General features: G+C 41.5%; 1 protein-coding gene across 1 annotated transcript in view; it reads right to left on the reverse strand.

Moving 5' to 3' along the window:
• The window catches only part of ARHGAP31 (Rho GTPase activating protein 31), a 111185-nt gene that overhangs the window by 36576 nt on the left and 57160 nt on the right, over window positions 1-17449 (reverse strand). The window contains exons 2-3 of the mRNA XM_059164000.1: window positions 12395-12497; window positions 9469-9613 (exon numbers count right to left, since the gene is read on the reverse strand). Coding sequence (XP_059019983.1) covers window positions 9469-9613; window positions 12395-12497 — 248 coding nt within the window. The remainder of the gene's footprint in view (window positions 1-9468; window positions 9614-12394; window positions 12498-17449) is intronic.

Below are 17449 nucleotides of genomic sequence, written 5' to 3' on the forward strand. Positions count from 1 at the left end.
ACCTCAACAAGAACCTCAGGCCCCAAGCAAAGATGAGACCCAGTCTTCTCTCCTTTCTGAGTCTTCCAGAAAATTCTCTGTCCATATCTACTCTCTCCATGTCTTCAACAAACTCTACTCTCACTTCTTCTTGGCTTGCATTTGATTTCCAACCTGTGACAAGCCAAGGACCTTCTTGACTGGTCCTGTGGGGCTCCCCCACTCTGGGCCTGAGGACCCAGCCAGCCTGCATCACTCTCGCCTGCCCAGGGTCTTCAGGGAGAGCCAAGGGCATTCGTAAAGGTAGTGTGAGCACAGACTTGCCCAGAATGTCCGCACAGTGTAGATGTTCCTGGACAGATGCCTGGTGTCCTGTCCTGAGAAGTTGTCCTGCCTATGCCCAGGCTCAAGGGGGCCCCTTCCAGTGCAGTGGCCGAGGGCTCACAAACTGCCAGTGTGGGAGCAGTACCTAGGTCCAAGGTCAATGGTAATCACATCTTTCTTTGTTTATTGAGGTATACTTTACAGACAGTAAAAATATACCAATCTTAAGCCATAGTCCCATGAATTCTTTCATAAGCGCATACTGTTGTAACCCCACCTAGATCAAGACACACTTTAAAGAGAGCTCCTGAGCTCATGTCAATCCTTAACGGCCCTGAATTCACAAGCAGATGTGACTTACACAGCTTTGAATTTCCTCCCAGTGCCAGAAACTTGCTTTACATTTTGTACATAAGGCAAAGTCAAATCGGGAAATACATTCTGTACTTTGAGAAATACTGCCCTCTCCATTTCAACCAGAAAGAAAATCCTAAGTGTGGTATGGTTTTCTCATATCGTTCACCTCTGCTCAGGCTTCAGCTGTCATCTTTGGCTTATGTGCAAAGGCTGAAGCACATACTCTCAGTAGTGAGAAATCTTAGGCACTGAAAAGAAGAAGGAACTTGACTTGGGCACTCTCTGTTATGCCTGGCCCTATTCTAGGCCACACGTGCAGCGTCTATTCTGCTCTAGCTTAGAGAAGACATCCTGAGCGCTGCCCAAGCCTAGACTTCCCAATTCCCTGACTTGTCTCTATTGTTTCCCACAGCACACGCCACCATTACCGAGAGACTGTAGCCCGTACTTGGTGAGTAGGTCTATTGCTTATTGTCAGTCTCCTACACTAGACATAAGCTCTGCAGGTGCAGGGCTGTGAAGAGTCCTAGCCCTCAGAGTGCCTAGCACCCACAGAGCACTCCCTTCATATTTGTCAGCTTTGTTATACTCCATCTAAGTGGGACATCGTGCCAGGGCTCTGTCCACCCCCCCTTTTTTTAACCTTTCTTCTCTCCCCTCCCCTTTTAATTTAATTGAAATAAAACATATGCAGACACCAACTGTTTTTTTTTTTTTTTTTTTAATGCTATCAAAATTCTCCACATGGAAAAACTTGAGTTTTTGTTTCCTAAGCATTGGTGGGAGAAATGAGGCACTGGGAGGGTCACAGTGTCCCAGTCTTCAGGTTGGGGTGCAAGCCTGAGACTAGAACCAGCATAAGCGTGATCTCTGTTGCAACCCTCCATTTTGGAGCTATGGAGGAGATAGAGGGTATGAACAAGAATGGGGCCTGGAGTAGGAATCCGGACACCCCTGCTTTCTTTCTGAGGAACTCATAAGGGGAGCCAGCAGAGAGAAGCTCCGGGGGAAGGAGGGGCTATGGAATATGTGGACCCTCCTGCATTCTATTCTGCAAAGGGGGAAGGGTGGGAAGCCTCTCTTCCTCTCAGCAACCTTTGTACAGTGCCCCCCATTTTCGAAAAATGTGTCTGGGGAATAAAGTTGCAGGTCAATTTAAGAGCCCTCATGGAAAGTTTCTTTGATATTTTAGGAAGCTGTTAGTCATCTTTGTTCTGAGAGGCTGGGTGGGTCTTCCCCCTGCTGCCTGCAGGTCCCATTTGGGATTCTTGTTTATTTCATTGTTCACAGCCTCTCCCCTTCCTATTCAGAAGCCCTCTGGCTCCCCGTAATTTCTCCTGGAGGGGTCCAGTCCTACAAACTCATTTTTCCCTCTCTGTTCCCCCATTAAGTTGGCTGAACCTATCATCAGGGAATTGGGGGAGGGGAGTTGAAGCTTTGCCTACCCCAACTTTTTGCCTTGAAGAGAATTTCACTCAACTTTTGCCAAGCTAATCTGGCTATGAGTTAAATCTTAAAAGACCCAGGACGAATCTGTGACTATTCATTCTCTTACAATCAGTATCAATAAGACCGGCTTCCTGCCCTTTGAGGACTTGGTCCAAGACTGGACTCTTGTTCCTTCTGGTGGCCCCTTGCTCTTGTTTTATCTGTTCACCTGAATGCTACCGTCAGAGCTCAAGTCCTGCTGCCTCGGCAGCCCTGTCACCAGGGGAGGCAAACAACCCACGCCTCTCCTTTTCAGTTGCGCCCCAGCTACAACTTAGCCGATTATTTTACACTATTAGACTAATAAGTCTAATGCCCATTATTTAAAATGGGCATTTTAAGTCTAATGCCCATTATTTAAAAAACAAAAGCATTCAAAGGAGTACGCAGAAAAAAGTCAGTCTTCTGCCGACTGCAGACCTTCAGGGGTTGTCTCCAGAGGCAACCTGTGTGTGTCCTTCCAGATAGTCCTTAGACCTTTCCAACTTTGTCACACTCAAGTGGAACAAGCCCGACTGTGACAGAGAACTTCAGCTACTTCCATCGGGTCTCAAACTTTCAGTTGATTAAGTTCTTTCTGGCTTATCTCTTAACTCAGGCAAAAGACCCTATGGGCAAAGCATCCCCTGAGGGGAATGAACTTACCCCTGAAACCATAAGGACCGCCCTGAACCAGAAAGACCCCATGTGACTGACCCTGAGACAAAGATCTGTTGGACCTTCACCGCCTACCTGCATGTACCCACCCACCTTTGCCCTCACTTTTCCTTATATAAACCTGGGAAGCATCTTCAGGGCTTTGGAGGTGGTCTTGGAGACGCTCGTCCGCTCTCTCCCCGGTGGTGGCCTCACTGAAATACATTCCTGTCTTGTTTCACCACCACTCACATCTCTGCCTTTGGCTTTCGTCAGTGGTGAGTGATGGAACCTGGTCCCTCTGGCACCCGAGGAGTCAGCTGCTCCTGTAGCCTTGCACCCCCACTTGAATTATGGGACCTGGTCCATCTGCAAATTCCCACCATCCTGGTTTGCCTGAGATTAGGGGTTTCCTGGGGCACAGGACTTTCAGCATTAAAGCTGGGGGAGTCCAAGGCAAACAAAGAGCAGCTGGCCGCTGCTCACCCCTGCAGCTCTCTTGAGCTCCCAGCCAGCCTGCTTTTGCCTTGCGCCACACACTAGTAGCCCACCCTAACCCAAGGGACATTTCAAATTCTGTGTGTGGGTCCACAAACCTGTCAGCAAAGGCTCACTAGGTAAACATCTTCCAGCATCTAGAGAGCAGGGAAAGGAAACACAACAAGGAACACAACGAACACTGTTTCTGTGCTCAGGAAGCTTACAGTTAAATGAGGAAGACTGATCCACAAAGAAATTATTTCAATATAAACTCACTCTAAAATTAAACACCTCTTTACATTGCCTTCTCTAAAAATCCAGAATCGCAAGGTTTCCTCTTGGGTGTAATGATTCCAACTGAATCAATCAATAGGACCAAAATTGAATTTTTCCTAAAATGAACTTTTTATCTGATAAAAATAAAATGTAGCATAGTAGGCTGAAGAGTTGCTCTCTCCGGAACCTATCCACCTTACTTTACTTAGGAAAGAAGTTTTTGCAGATGTGATTCAGTTAAAGGTTTTTAGATGAGATGATCCTGGATTAACCCAATGGGCCCTAAATGCAATCACAGCTATTCTTATAAGAGGGAGGCAGAGGGAGCTCTGACACAGACAGAAGAGGAGAGGAAAAGGCCATCACAGAGGCAGAGATAGGAGTGCTGGCACCTACTGGAAGCCAGCCCCGCCCGAGCACTCCCCGACCCCCAGTCTGGGCTCTTGAACTGGGAGAGAAGAAAATTTTTTTTTTAAGCCACTAAGTTTGTGGTGATTTATTACAGCAGCTACAGGAAACTAATACGTGTACTCAAAATTATAATATTATAATATAATTATTATATTATAATATAATATTATAATATAATTATAATATAATATAATATTATAATATAATTATAATATGAAATATGAAGTAATTAACAATCACTTGCTATCCTACCAGCCAGACGTAACTACTATTAACCACCTCACGTGTGCAGCAAACAAGAGGCAATCTTCCTGACTTCCCAGCACCAAATATGAACACGCATTGTTTCCTAGTCAGTTACATATACTGCTTTCTGCCATTTAACTTTATATTGTGGCCGATAAATACTCTTCAAAAATGTGACTTTTCATGGCTACCCAGGATCAAAAATAACAGCATTTATTTAACTTACCCCTTATTGTTAGACACATAGATACTCCCACATTTTGGTATTACACTATTGCAATGAAGCATTTAGAATTCCATTACTTGTGGACATATCTGATTGTTATCATAGAATGTGGTCCTAGAAATAGTTACTATATTTAAAAAATAAGAGCACTTTAGGATTCTCAATAGTAATTCCAAATGACTTTCTGAGGTGTCCAGCTAATTCACACTTTTCAACATAGAAAACCATAGAGGGGCAACTACTAGTTCAGTCAGTAGAGCATGCAACTCTTGATCTAGGGGTTGTGAGTTCAAATCCCATGTTGGGTGTAGAGATTACTTGGAATTAAAATCTTAAAAAGATAACAACAAAACACCCTAAAAGACCCAGTGTCAACACAGGATTGCCAGCATGAAATACTAATGTCAAAAAATTATTTAGGGGTGCCTGGGTGGCTCAGTGGGTTAAGCTCGGGTCATGATCTCAGGGTCCTGGGATCAAGCCCCACATCGGGCTCTCTGCTCGGCAGGGAGCCTGCTTCCTCCTCTCTCTCTGCCTGCCTCTCTGCCTGCTTGTCATTTCTCTCTGTCAAATAAATAAATAAAATCTTTTAAAAAATTACTTATTTAATATGCAAATATATTTTCTAATACATTTCTACTTTTTTAATTAAAATTTTTTTCCTACATTTTAAAACTGTCTATCTGTGGTGGCTGGGTGGCTCAGTCAGTTAGTCAACCGCCTTGGCTGAGATCATGATCCCAGAGTCCTGAGAAGGAGTCCCTCATGGAGCTCCTTGCTCAGCGGGGAGGCTGTTTCTACCTCTACTCCTCCCCGCTGCTTGTGCTCTGCCTCTCTCTCTCTCTCTCACAAGATCTCTTTCTCTCTCTCTCTCAAATAAACAAATAAAATCTAAGAAACAAAAACTTATTTACTTATCTGACTTTTTTTTAAAACTGAAGTATAGTTATACACAATGTTACATCAGTTTTGGGTGCATTTATAATTTAAAAACTGTATTTCTTCACTGATTTGTTCAACGAATTGTCCGTTGATGCTCTTTGCTCATTTGTTTAGCAAGTGGTTTTTGTTATGTGGTGCTTTTATGTTTTTTTTTTAAAATAGTTGATCATTTGCCTTTTAATTTATTATTTATTTATTTATTTTGGACAAAGAGAGATACAGCGAGAGAAGGAACACAAGCAAGGGGAGTGGGAGAGGGAGAAGCAGGCATCCCACTGAGCAGGGAGCCCTAACTGGGGCTACATCCCAGGACCCTGGGATCATGACCTGAGTGGAAGGCAGATGCTTAACAACTCAGCCACCCTAGTGCTCCTGTCTTTTAATTTTGTTAATGTGTTTTTTATATAGAAAAAAGATTATATGTAGTTTAGTTTGTTACATTTGCCTCTGGTGATCTTTTGCCTTTTGCTTTTGTTAAAAAGCTTTCACCTGAAATCTGCTATATGGTAAGAATGTAACTTGACTTTCCTCCTTTCCCAATAGTTAGTCAATTTTGCTAATACCATTGATTGAATTCTTTGTTAGCCTGGGATGCTTTCTTTATCTCATATTAAGTTACTGACCACCTGGGCCTACTTAGGAGTTGTTAACTCTATTTTAAAATAGTGTCATAGTTTTGAGACAGAATACTCAATCTTTCCTTCCATTTACTAGCTGTACGAACCCAGGCAAGAGTGTCTCTGAGCCTCATCTATAATTCACTCATCTGTAAGAAACTATAAAACCTACTTTATAGAGTTATTCTGAAGAGTAAATGAAATAATATTTTAATGTTTATCATATAGTAAATACTCAATAAATAAAATCATTATTATTATTCCATTAATATTTTTCTAGTTTTATTATTTCACTGAGATAGTATTCTAATTTAGCAGTGCAAGCGGGTTTAAATAAATCATTTTAAGAATATGTGACGTTAACAGAGCTATTTCCATACTACCGAGGAAGGGTGGCTTATATTATAATTTGTTATTGAAAAGAAATCAATTAAATGATATATTTTCAGTGTAGATAACTTCACTAGGTCCTACTTATGCAGAGGTCAGTTATACAGCAAAATATTCTTTATTTTATTTTTTTTGTGTCAATACCATGTTAGATTTCCTGGAAATCTAATGACAAGTTGAAAATAATGTTGCTTTAATATTATTCTGCTGCTGTGGGAGAACAGAACGATTAGCAATGTTAAGGAACAATAGTGGGAAGAGATAAATATGGGGTTCGCTCTGAGCCTATAAGCAAGACTTAAGAAAAAAACATATTTCTGAAGTTTCCAGATAAGAATTCTTATCTACCCCCAACCATCATAAAGTGAAATTTAGTTAAAATAAATTTGACTCATTCTGTTCTTTAACATGATGATATCCTCTTCTATCATATTCTAAGATGTACTATTATACTGATAAGAGGATTAAAACTATGTAGAAAAAGACAATAAAGTCTTATGCACAAAATAAAACAAAAATAATAATTTAACAAATTAGAAATATCAAGTGTTGGTGAGGCTGCAGGGAAAAGACCATTCTTATCTCTCTGGAGAACTATTTGGCAACATAATATTTTAAGTAAGAGTTTTTTACTCAATAAATCTAAATCTATGTTTTCTTCCTAAAGATGCAAACAGAGAAAAGGATAAAGATATATGTATAAAAATATTTATCATCACATTGTTTTATAAAAGGAAAGTTTTGAGAAACAAAAAGTCAAAATGTCCATCAGTAGGAAACTGGCTTCAGAAATTCACTGTGCAGGGGCACCTGGGTGGCTCAGTAGTTTAAAGCCTCTGCCTTCGGCTCAGGTCATGATCTCAGGGTCCTGGGATCGAGCCCCACATCGGGCTCTCTGCTCAGCGGGGAGCCTGCTTCCCTTCCTCTCTCTCTGCCTGCCTCTCTGCCTATTTGTGATCTGTCAAATAAATAAATAAAATCTTAAAAAGAAAAGAAATTCACTGTGCATATGAGATAATACTCTGTAAAAATTGTGTTTCTCTCTTTGTCAGCATGGAAAGATGGCCACATTGTTGAGTTAACATCCGAAAGCAGTGATATATAGTATTGAGAAGGGAAAGGGGAAAGGGGGAAAGAAAGAGAGGGAAAGGGAGAGATGTCTCCTGAAATGAGAGGAAGTAATGTCTCCTGAAATGTTACCAGCAGATATGTCTGGGGTGGGGAGTTTCCAGCAATTTATACTTTCTCCTTTACACTTTTCTGTATTGCTTTCATTTTTGCAATAAAATTCTATTTTGACTTGGGAAAACAAAATATACCAAAAACACTCCAAGAACAAAGGAGTGAAAGAAAGACCCACATATTAACCATAGCTGTCTTTGGTCTTTAAGAGGAGACAAAGGGTTCCTTTCTACCTTTCCTCCATTTTCCAATCTGTCTTTTACCAAATACGATTACTTTTAAAATGAGGAAATAATCACAGATTATACTCTGGCAGACTCACGAGACCCATAACTTTTCCTCCTGGTTCCCAGGAAAGACTCCTCTGTAGTTTCAATTGTTAGAGGCTACCATTATTTTTAACCTCACCACTCAGAGTGGGGGCTCATTTGCCTTCAGCCTTAGATCTCGAGGTCACCTTAGATCTCTAAGGGTCCGCAAACTCCTGATACTTCGTATCAGCTGATACATGTTGGCTTCTCCAGTAGTCAACCTCTGGGCCCAAGTTTTTTGTTTTGGCCTAATTTTTTTCATTAAAAAATTAATGTACATTTAGTAGATGAGATATTGAAAGTTAAAGTCTTAAAGAAGCAGTGAAAACTATAATCTCATCATTGAAACAAATGGCTATTAATCTTTTGAACATCTTTCTCTTTAGTCACATTTTAATATACAATTATGCATCTGTTTTTTTCCAGTTATCATTATGAGTGATTCCCTCTATTACTGAAAACTCTTGAGTATATGTTAATGGTCCAAACCCAACTTTTAAAATGCATCCACTTATTCCTATATCGTTTGGAACTGAAGAACCTTCTCTATGCTCAAAATAACTTTATGACAGGAGCCATGAGAAAGACTGCTTCCCATTTTAGAGCCTAGACCTGGTCCTTATCAGTAACTTCAACTCCTCCATAATCTTAATTGCAAACATCCCCTTGACCACCCCACTCCAACAGTCTATTGCCCTTATTGGGATGAATAATCCATCAATAATAGTTTTTCACTGTTACCACTGTTACTCACTGCCTTACGGCCTTACTTCCCCTCTTATCCAGACAAAATTCCATGGTCAACTATTTCTATCACTCTCTCGCATACACCCTCATCTTCCTCACCCCCCTTATTAGGTGAACCTCAATCTCGGCTGAACCCATCTCTCCACCTACTCTGCACCTCCACCCCAGCAGCCAAACATTCAAGCCCATTTTTAATGCTATCTCTACAGACATCCTGCAAGCATTTATTCTTTCTACTTTTCCCATAGATGCCCCTATTTGGTGACCATAGAGCTGCTGGTAAGGTGTCCTGCCCATCCACCCTCCACCAATTCAACTCATGGGCTCAGTCTCTTCTTCCTCTTGGCTGCATTTCCCAGATTCTTTCCTTTTTCCAGCCTTCTGATCTCTCCTTTGACTTAGGTTTGTCCTCTCTCCCTTCTCTACCTGCCCACCTCATTCTCCAGACCCCAAAAGAACTACAGAAGGAGAAGCCTGATGAAAATGAACTAGCAGTAGAGGTACATCTGGAGTCTTAGGTTCCTGTCCTGCTGTGTGACCTGGGGCCAGTCATTTCACACCTCTGCTGTTTAGCTTTCCCTTATACAATGAGGAGCATTCGGTTAAGTAAACACAGAGATAATTCTAATCCAGCTCTTGAAACAAATAAACGCGATTCTGAAAATCTAAGAAAGGAAAAATTTAGCCGATGGATCCACTACCTTACTTTCCTCACTATAGCAACCTACTTCCATTACCTGATTAAGATAATGTCAACCATCTGGTGAGTTTTATTATTGTTATGTTAGTGTTGAAATTCTCCTTGGCCCATCCAGGAGTCCCACCCAATAACCATAATGGAAATCCAAACACTCACCGTGAATTTCTCATAGAGCTCATAAGTCAGGAGGGGGTTGGGCAGCTCCCTAAAGTAGAGCTTGCAGAGTGAGCCCACACAGTGGATGTCCTGGAGATACACTTCCCTTGTCAGATCTGGACATTGATCAGAACCAAACTCTTGCCTGAAACAACACAGACAGAGACATAACAATCCGGAGAGCATGGGCTCCTTGTCAGCAGCTGCTTGGCTGCTGATGGGTACAAAGACCCTAAACCGCTGATCTGACTCTGTTTTTGACCTTGATCAAAATGACCTTCTCTTCCCAGCACAAGGAAGCTCCGGGAAGACTTCCACTTCAGGTCTGGATCTTCCCTGTGAAAGCTGCTGTCATCGGAAAAACATAATGCCCATTTACAAATGATTTCTCAGGGCATTATGTCCCAGTCTAAATTATGAACGGTGGGGAAATACGAACTTTTGTTGCCAAAAAAGCCTGTTCAGATTTCAGTTCTTCCAAAATATTTTTCTAAATGAACTTCTCTTTCTTGGAGAAGAGACCAAAACCAGGGTGTGTCAGATTGTTATCATTCATCCCCGTATACTCATGTCAACAAACTTGTTTTATCTGGAGACTCTGAACCCTTCTAAGCCCACTGATAGTGACTCCCATAGGATAGCCAGGAGTATAAATATCTTATGAACAATGTATAGTGAGGTGTTTGGGAACAACATCAGGTTCCAGGCCTTGTTTCTAATTTAAAAACATTTCTTGACCAAGGTGATAGGAATACACTGCCTCAAATAATATATACATACAAGTTAAAAACCTGTTCGAAAAGGGACAAATTGGAGCTTTCGTATACAGGAGAAGTCAGATTTCTTGAGAGAATTCATTTGGTCAGCTGCATTGTGACAGACTGAACGGGACTCTTGGAGCCAGCATTTTTTTTTTTTAGGTTTTAAAAAATTTATTTTTTAAAAGTTAACATGTGCCTAAAAGGAAGTTGAAAAACACAAGAAGCAAAGAACAAAGTCATCCATAATCACAAGCAGTTTACAGTTTGACTTCTAGGTCCCATGTGTGTATCTACAAAAGTAAGCATTTTAATGTAATTAAGATCGTAGTTATGTATCATGCTTTTTTACACACCATGAATATTTACCATTTCAAAGTCCCCAAACTATGAGCATTTTGATAACCAAGAATACACTCCACCAACTCCATCTGAAAGAAAAAAGTGTAATCCTGCCTTTCTCGGCGAAGATTTCAGAAAAGACAAAAATTTCAACAACAGCCCCCTGCCCGGCTTCCTGCCACCTGCTTCTGGCCCTTTAACAAAGGGTGGGGAAATCCCTGACGCTGCCTGAGCCCAAAAGGAGCCGGGTGGGGCTCCTTTTGTGCTCAAAGAAAACTTTGCAGCACCATATAAATTCAGGGGCATGGGTTTTTTGCTGTTGGTTTGTTTTGTTTTATTTGTTATTGTTTTTGTTTTTAAGAGAGCAGAGGAGCAGAACAAGAACACATTTGGAGCTTACCCATTTATTTAGCCAAAATTTCCCTGCAGGGGCTAAGGTTGGTCCTTTAATGAAAAAGAATTGGGCTACTGCCCAAGAGTTCTCCCACCATACCAACTACTTACTGTGCAGTCTCTTTCAGAGCAAAGAGTAAAACATTAAAAAGTATTTGCTGTTGAAACTCTAGAAAAGGTCAGGCTAGTAAATTATAGTGACATTATGTAAGTACATAGATCTGTCAAACTCGATGGTTGCACAAACCAATTAGTTTTTAACAGTCACCACTTCCCCAGGAGTAAAAAAGGATGTCTTATTCCTTTTCCTTTTGCAGAATGTCATTACAATTGCGATGGGAGGAGGAGAGGCAGAACAAAATCAGAGGAAGAAGACAGAAGATGAATTAACCGTACAATCTATTCAATTTAATGGACTAATCTGCTAATATGAATGTTTTTACTGTTTTAAAAGTCTACCCTTATAATTAAACATATAAATATATAAAAATAACACTTGGTAAAACACTGTAAATATACTATATATCTACTCCCTTTATTATATATATAACATACATAAAACATACACATACATATCTGTGTTTTGTGTGAAGGTTATTGTACTCTTAATTCAATGTGATAGAAATTTCTTCCCCAAAATTCAGGATATATTTTAGAATTGTTTAGGATAAATCTATGGAATTGGAAATAGTTCATCTACTCATAATTTTTAAAATCTCAGCCTCATTGAGAGAAATACACAGTCATGCAGATTTTTAATTTCCTGACTGAGGGACTAGCAAATGGTAAGTGTGCGTACCAACAGAAAAACTCGAATCATCTCCAAGTTCTTAACAGGAACCTAACTGAGCTCTGGGTAGGTAACTGAACGCTAATAAGTTACGTTGTTCTAACTTGTGACTGAAATCATTTGAGTTCCACCTAAGAAGGATAGGTGGATAGATCCATCCTGCGAAGGATGAATCCACCTAAGTGTCTTGCACCTGGTGCAAGACAAAGAAACAGATTAAGAGCGCCTGGGTGGCTCAGTGGGTTAAAGCCTCGGCCTTTGGCTCAGGTCATGATCTTAGGGTCTAGGGATTGAGTCCTGCATTGGGCTCTCCGCTCAGCAGGGAGTCTGCTTCCCCCTCTCTCTCTGCCTGCTTCTCTGCCTACTTGTGATCTCTCTCTGTCAAATAAATAAATAAAATGTTTTTAAAAAAGAAACAGATTAAAAACCTTAGGAGCTTTTGTTGGAAAGAATTACATCACAGGAGAGGATTTCCTGATTAGATTAAGAACAGTCAGGCATCTGAAAACTTAGCACTTCGTCTGCTCTGCCACCCTTCCCTCAACCCCTTCAGGTCTGTAATACTCCCAACCCTGGCAGACAGAGGTACGGACAGTGGAAGGATCGCAGGAGAATTCTTTCTGGGGCTATTCTTTCAGCTTACCTTAGCCTTTGTATATTTGAGGTGACTCCTGAAAGCCGATAGATTCCATCCACAATGCCGTGAGTCTCTATAAATTCTGCACAGCTCTTCAATACATATGGAACTATGTAAAGAAAAACAATAAAGCATTAGCTAGAAGTCTAACTGTCCTTTAAAGATATCCTTTTAAAAATCCAGGTAACTTCAAAGAGAAGCAAGTATGGAATGCATGTGAGTTACAAGTGGAAACAATTACTTTTCAATGGTAGATGATATTCTTTTGTGTTTAAAAAAAATCATGAGGTTTTGTTAAAGTTCAGAAAAGTCATGTGTTTTAAAAGTTGGTTGGGTTTTTTCAAGGAATTTGAAAAATATGCAAACACTTAGGTTCTGAAACCAGCAGTGACCTTGGAAATCCCACAACTCGATCTCCTCATTTCACTGGTGCTCCAAGTGTGGTCTTCTGACTGGCAGCATCAGCATCTCCTGGGAACTTGTTGGGCGTGCAAATTCCCAGGCCCTACTCCAGACCCAGTGAATCAGAAATTCTGGACGTGGGGCCCAGCAGTCTATGATTTAAAAGCTTTCCAGGGGACTGTCGCATGACACAACTGTCTATATTCTACACATGAAGAAACCGAGGGTGTGGATAAATTTACTTTTGTCACTCAAGATTATTTGTTGCTTATAAAAAGTAATTAACACATGGAAAAATGCATATAAATCGGTAAAAGAAAAACAAGGCACAAATTCGAATATACATTGTGAATTTAGCTATGTTTAAAAAGATGCAAAGGAAAAGAGACTGATGATGTCTACTAGAAGGTTAAAGGTGATAATAAGTTAAAGTGCTTTTTTAAAGGTGAGAACCACCCTCCGCCAACACCATGAATGGGTCAAAGAGCCATGGATTGAATGGATCACATAAAAGGGATCATCATGGCCTTTTGAATTCCTGCCACTCCAGAAGTTTCTACTACCTAGGTAGAAATGTCTGGATATGCTGATCTCTCCTCAAGGCTGACCCTGATTGGTCCAACAAGATCAGTGCCATAGAATGGCAGCTACAAGCATTTTGGATGGCATGGAGATAGCAGTGAATTACTTGCCACTTTGGCCCCTGGAGAGATCACCTGAGGTCCCTCCATGAGACTGCTGTGGATGATGGTTTTTTATGGAGCTCCCAAAGCCTTGGGCACTTAAAGTCTTCAGTGGTGGAGGTGAGGTATAGGAACTCTATGAGCCAGTGCTTGGGCTGGCACTGTGTTGCCTCCCCCCAATCCATGAATGCCTTAGGCTTAGAGGAACGCCAATCCATTAATGCTTAAGGTACATGATGGTGCTTGCACATGATTCCAGGCTGAGCTGGGCTTTTATGGAAGTAAACACTGGGTATTTAGACACAACTCTCTGCCTGGAGTCCCTGTTACAACATTTCCTTTCTTCCTTTTCTTTTCTTTCTTTCTTTTCAACTGCCCAGTTTTATGATTAACCAGCAAAATGCAAATTGAAACACTGATTATTTTTTCTATTACAACATTTTCTAAACAATTCCCCCACCGTTTCATTCAACTACTAACTCAAACTTCGGACGCTCAGTAAAACTCGTCATCCTTCAAGTATTCCACCCATCTTTCAAAGGCAGTGCACCCCCTGGGCCATTCCCCTCCAGGACACATCCATGTTTTAGCCTGGTCTCCCATGACCAGAAACGGAGAAGAGCTTCGCAGTTATCCCAGGTGGAAAGAGGGCAGGGAATGGACTCGGGACTGGAAATATTGAGACGAGAGACCTGTATGGTAGTACCACCCACTATGAGGGAGCAGAGTGTGGTGGAGGAGGGGCTGTGAGGGTAGGAAGGGGTCTGGGGCCTCTGCTCAGCTTTTACCAGAAGAGCTAGAAGAGCTAGATCTACTTTGATCAGTTTTATGAGGTAGTGTTCTTTGTGAGATTTTTGTTTCTTACCCCATGCCACTAAATAATAAATAAATACATAAGTAGACAAACAGAGTTCCATTGCTTAAAAAAAAATTTTTTTTTTTTTAAACCCCTGTCATACACAATAATGGCCAGTCCTTTCCCTGTCTTGTCAAGCTGTAGTTTTTGTAACCTGCCACATTTGGTCTATGGTTAAGAACACAGGTTTGGACATCAAACTGCCTTTGCAACCTTGAGCAAAATACATAGGTCATAACCCTGTTTCTCAGTTTCTACATCTATAAAATGAGGATAATGGTGATATTAACCTCATACCTAGGACTGAAGTAATACTGTAAACATTTAGCACAGATCCTGACATATAATAAGCATTCTACAATGACAGTTATTATTTCTATTTGAAGCCTCTTTGTGATTTAAGTTCATAATTTGTGAGATGTAATCTTGGTGAAAATAATTTGTGTCCCCCCATCCCATGAGTGATTAGGGCAGAATGGATCAACCTTTTCCCAGCCGACACGCATCGCTACTATATGGAATGGATTTTGTGTCCTTCTTTGGTTAAATATTTCTACTTGAAGATAATTTTGCTTGTCTGAAGTCGCTTTTCTATGCATTTAGGTGTGTCTTCGTAGCACAGAGGCAGCAGGATCCAACAGTGTACAACCTGTGCCTTAGAGTCCCGGGGCTGTGTCTTGTGTTCCACAGTGTGTCTCTGTAGCGGGGCACATGGCTGTTGGGCCATGCAGGGCACAAGTGCACTTAAGAGCTCTGAGCATTCCCAAGAAGGACTCAAAACAAAAACCCTGGACTTGAAGGACCTTTAGAAAACACTCTCCAGGAGGGGTGGTGCAGGGTCACCAACCATCCTATCCCATTCTCAGGTGGGGCCCTCCCAGGACCATAGCTCTTAGCTGTAGCACCTCGGGTCTGTTTGTTTTAAAGGTGGAGAGAACACATTCCCGGATGGAGCCTCTGCCATAAATTTACTCTGCCTTTGATACCAAGGCCCTAGAACCTTTCATCCACAGCTCTGTTTAAACTAGAGGCAATATTAAAACAACTCAGGGGAGGAGGCCATAGTCCCAGTCCCTGAGGAGTGTTAGCTTTCCTGGATTCTTATCTCAGGCTGAGTTGGAAGATGTAGGGATTCTCCATCATACTCAGCAAATGGGAAAGGATCCACTTAATCTCTGCAATCATCTAGCTCTAGAGCCAGAGCCGTGGTTCTCAGGTACACCTGCAGCAGCTGCCTCCAGGAGATTCTGATCCGTGCTAAGGCTGAAGAACCACTAGTCTATAAATAGGAGCTTCTCATACTTTTTAACGTGACACAGATCTCTGGGATCTTGTTAACATGTGGATCCCAATGGGAGAAGAGCGTCAAGAATTTGCCTTTTTAAGAAATTCCCAGATGATGGGAACACTGCCCACCTGAGGCCCCACTTAGGAAGCCAGGGTTTGAGGGTAATACTGATGCAGGGTGCTGTGGGGAGCCACTAAGAGTTCAGTCTCAGAATCTCAGATTTCTTTACAGTTGTCCGTGGGGCCCAAACAAATTGGGGACACCCTCGGATTCTGGGCAGGGTAGAAGTTTGACCCCAAATAGCTGAATGGTGATAGATGGAAAGAAAGCTTTCACTGTCACTTTGGGCATGGGAAGGAGTGAGGCTAGCTAGAGTCGCAGAGCTACTTCTGTAGGATTTATCACGGACCCAAAGAACTTGAAGTCTCCTACAGAGATCCACGCAGATGCTGATTATGATATAATGTTATAACTTCTTTGAACAGTTTCACTGAAGGTTCTCGAGGATCCTTTTTTGTTTTGTTTCTCCTGGATCAGCAATCTCAAGTGTTACATTTTAAATCTGAGCACAAAAAAAAAAAATCTTGAAGTAGTTTCTGGTGGATAAGAAAACTCTGCCTTTGATTTATGCCTTACGGTTGACACAACATTTTAAAGTCTTTTGTCTCATTTGATCCAACCTGGTACAACTAAAAGACATTTGATACTTATACATAATATGGCGCACTTCTTTTCTCAATTCCTAACCTCTTCAAGGGCATAGTGCAGAAAAGGCCCGCAGTTAAATCATTTCTCTGAGTACTCCCAGAAGTAATGTCTGCTAAGCTGCCCTGGTTCCCTTTGTGGCCAGGACCTCATCAGATCTGGAGACAGAGATTGCAACAAGCAGTTTGGCTTGCTTATTGATGTGCTCTTGGCGGCCATAGGATTTCATAGTTCAAAGCACATTTGGGTTTTAGGAAAACATGGTCCTCTTTCCTCTCTGTTCTGGATTTTTGTTAAGGTCTTCTACTAATCGGATTTCATCCTCTCTCTGGGTCCTGCATTCCTAATCTTGAAAGTGAAGTCTAATGGTGTATACACACAGTGGAATCCTGGTCAGCCATAAAAAAAGAATAATATAGCACATGGGTGACAGAAGCCAGACTGTACATTCTGTACACTTCCGTTTATATTAGCAAGTGTACACTAATTTATAGTAGAAGAAAGCAGGGGAGAGGCAGGAGGTCGGAACTGGGAAGGAGACAGGGAAACTTCCAGGAATGAAGGATCGTTTCATCATCTTGACTGAGGTGCTAGAAAGGACCAAGGGCCACTTGGGTGGGTGCGGAAGAATTGATACTTGAATGAGGAAGGTAAAGGAGTGAGGGAGACAAGCCCCTGAACAGGGAAGAAATTCTCTGAGACTCCGTTGCTGGGCGCAGGGTAGAGAGCGAGGTCTTTAAGCAGCATTGCTATGCTGTGAATGAGGTGGCTCTATGGCATTGTTGTTCATAAGATGGAGTAAAGAATTCGTTTACTTTTCCATTATTCTTGGCTATCAACAGAGAACTTCCTAGCTCCCCTCCACCCACGGGGAATCTAAAAGCTATCCCAGTGGCTCCGGGAAATTTCTCTCTCTGCTAGCTCCTGCTCTTTCTTTCTGTCCTGCAACTCAGGCTATTTGTGCCATGCTCCCCTCTAGCCTCTGTGAGTCTCAACTTGCCTAGAGGTTGCCGTCCCCCGCAATTTCCCCTCTGATTCTTCTTCCTCCCCTTGTAACTTCTACTCTCTTCCTCTTAGTCTAGTGTAGTGTAAAGAAAAGTTTCAAAATGTGTGGTATTGCTTTTATT

This window comes from Mustela lutreola, chromosome 2 (genome assembly GCF_030435805.1).
Source record: "Mustela lutreola isolate mMusLut2 chromosome 2, mMusLut2.pri, whole genome shotgun sequence".
NCBI classification, from domain to species: Eukaryota; Metazoa; Chordata; class Mammalia; order Carnivora; family Mustelidae; genus Mustela; species Mustela lutreola.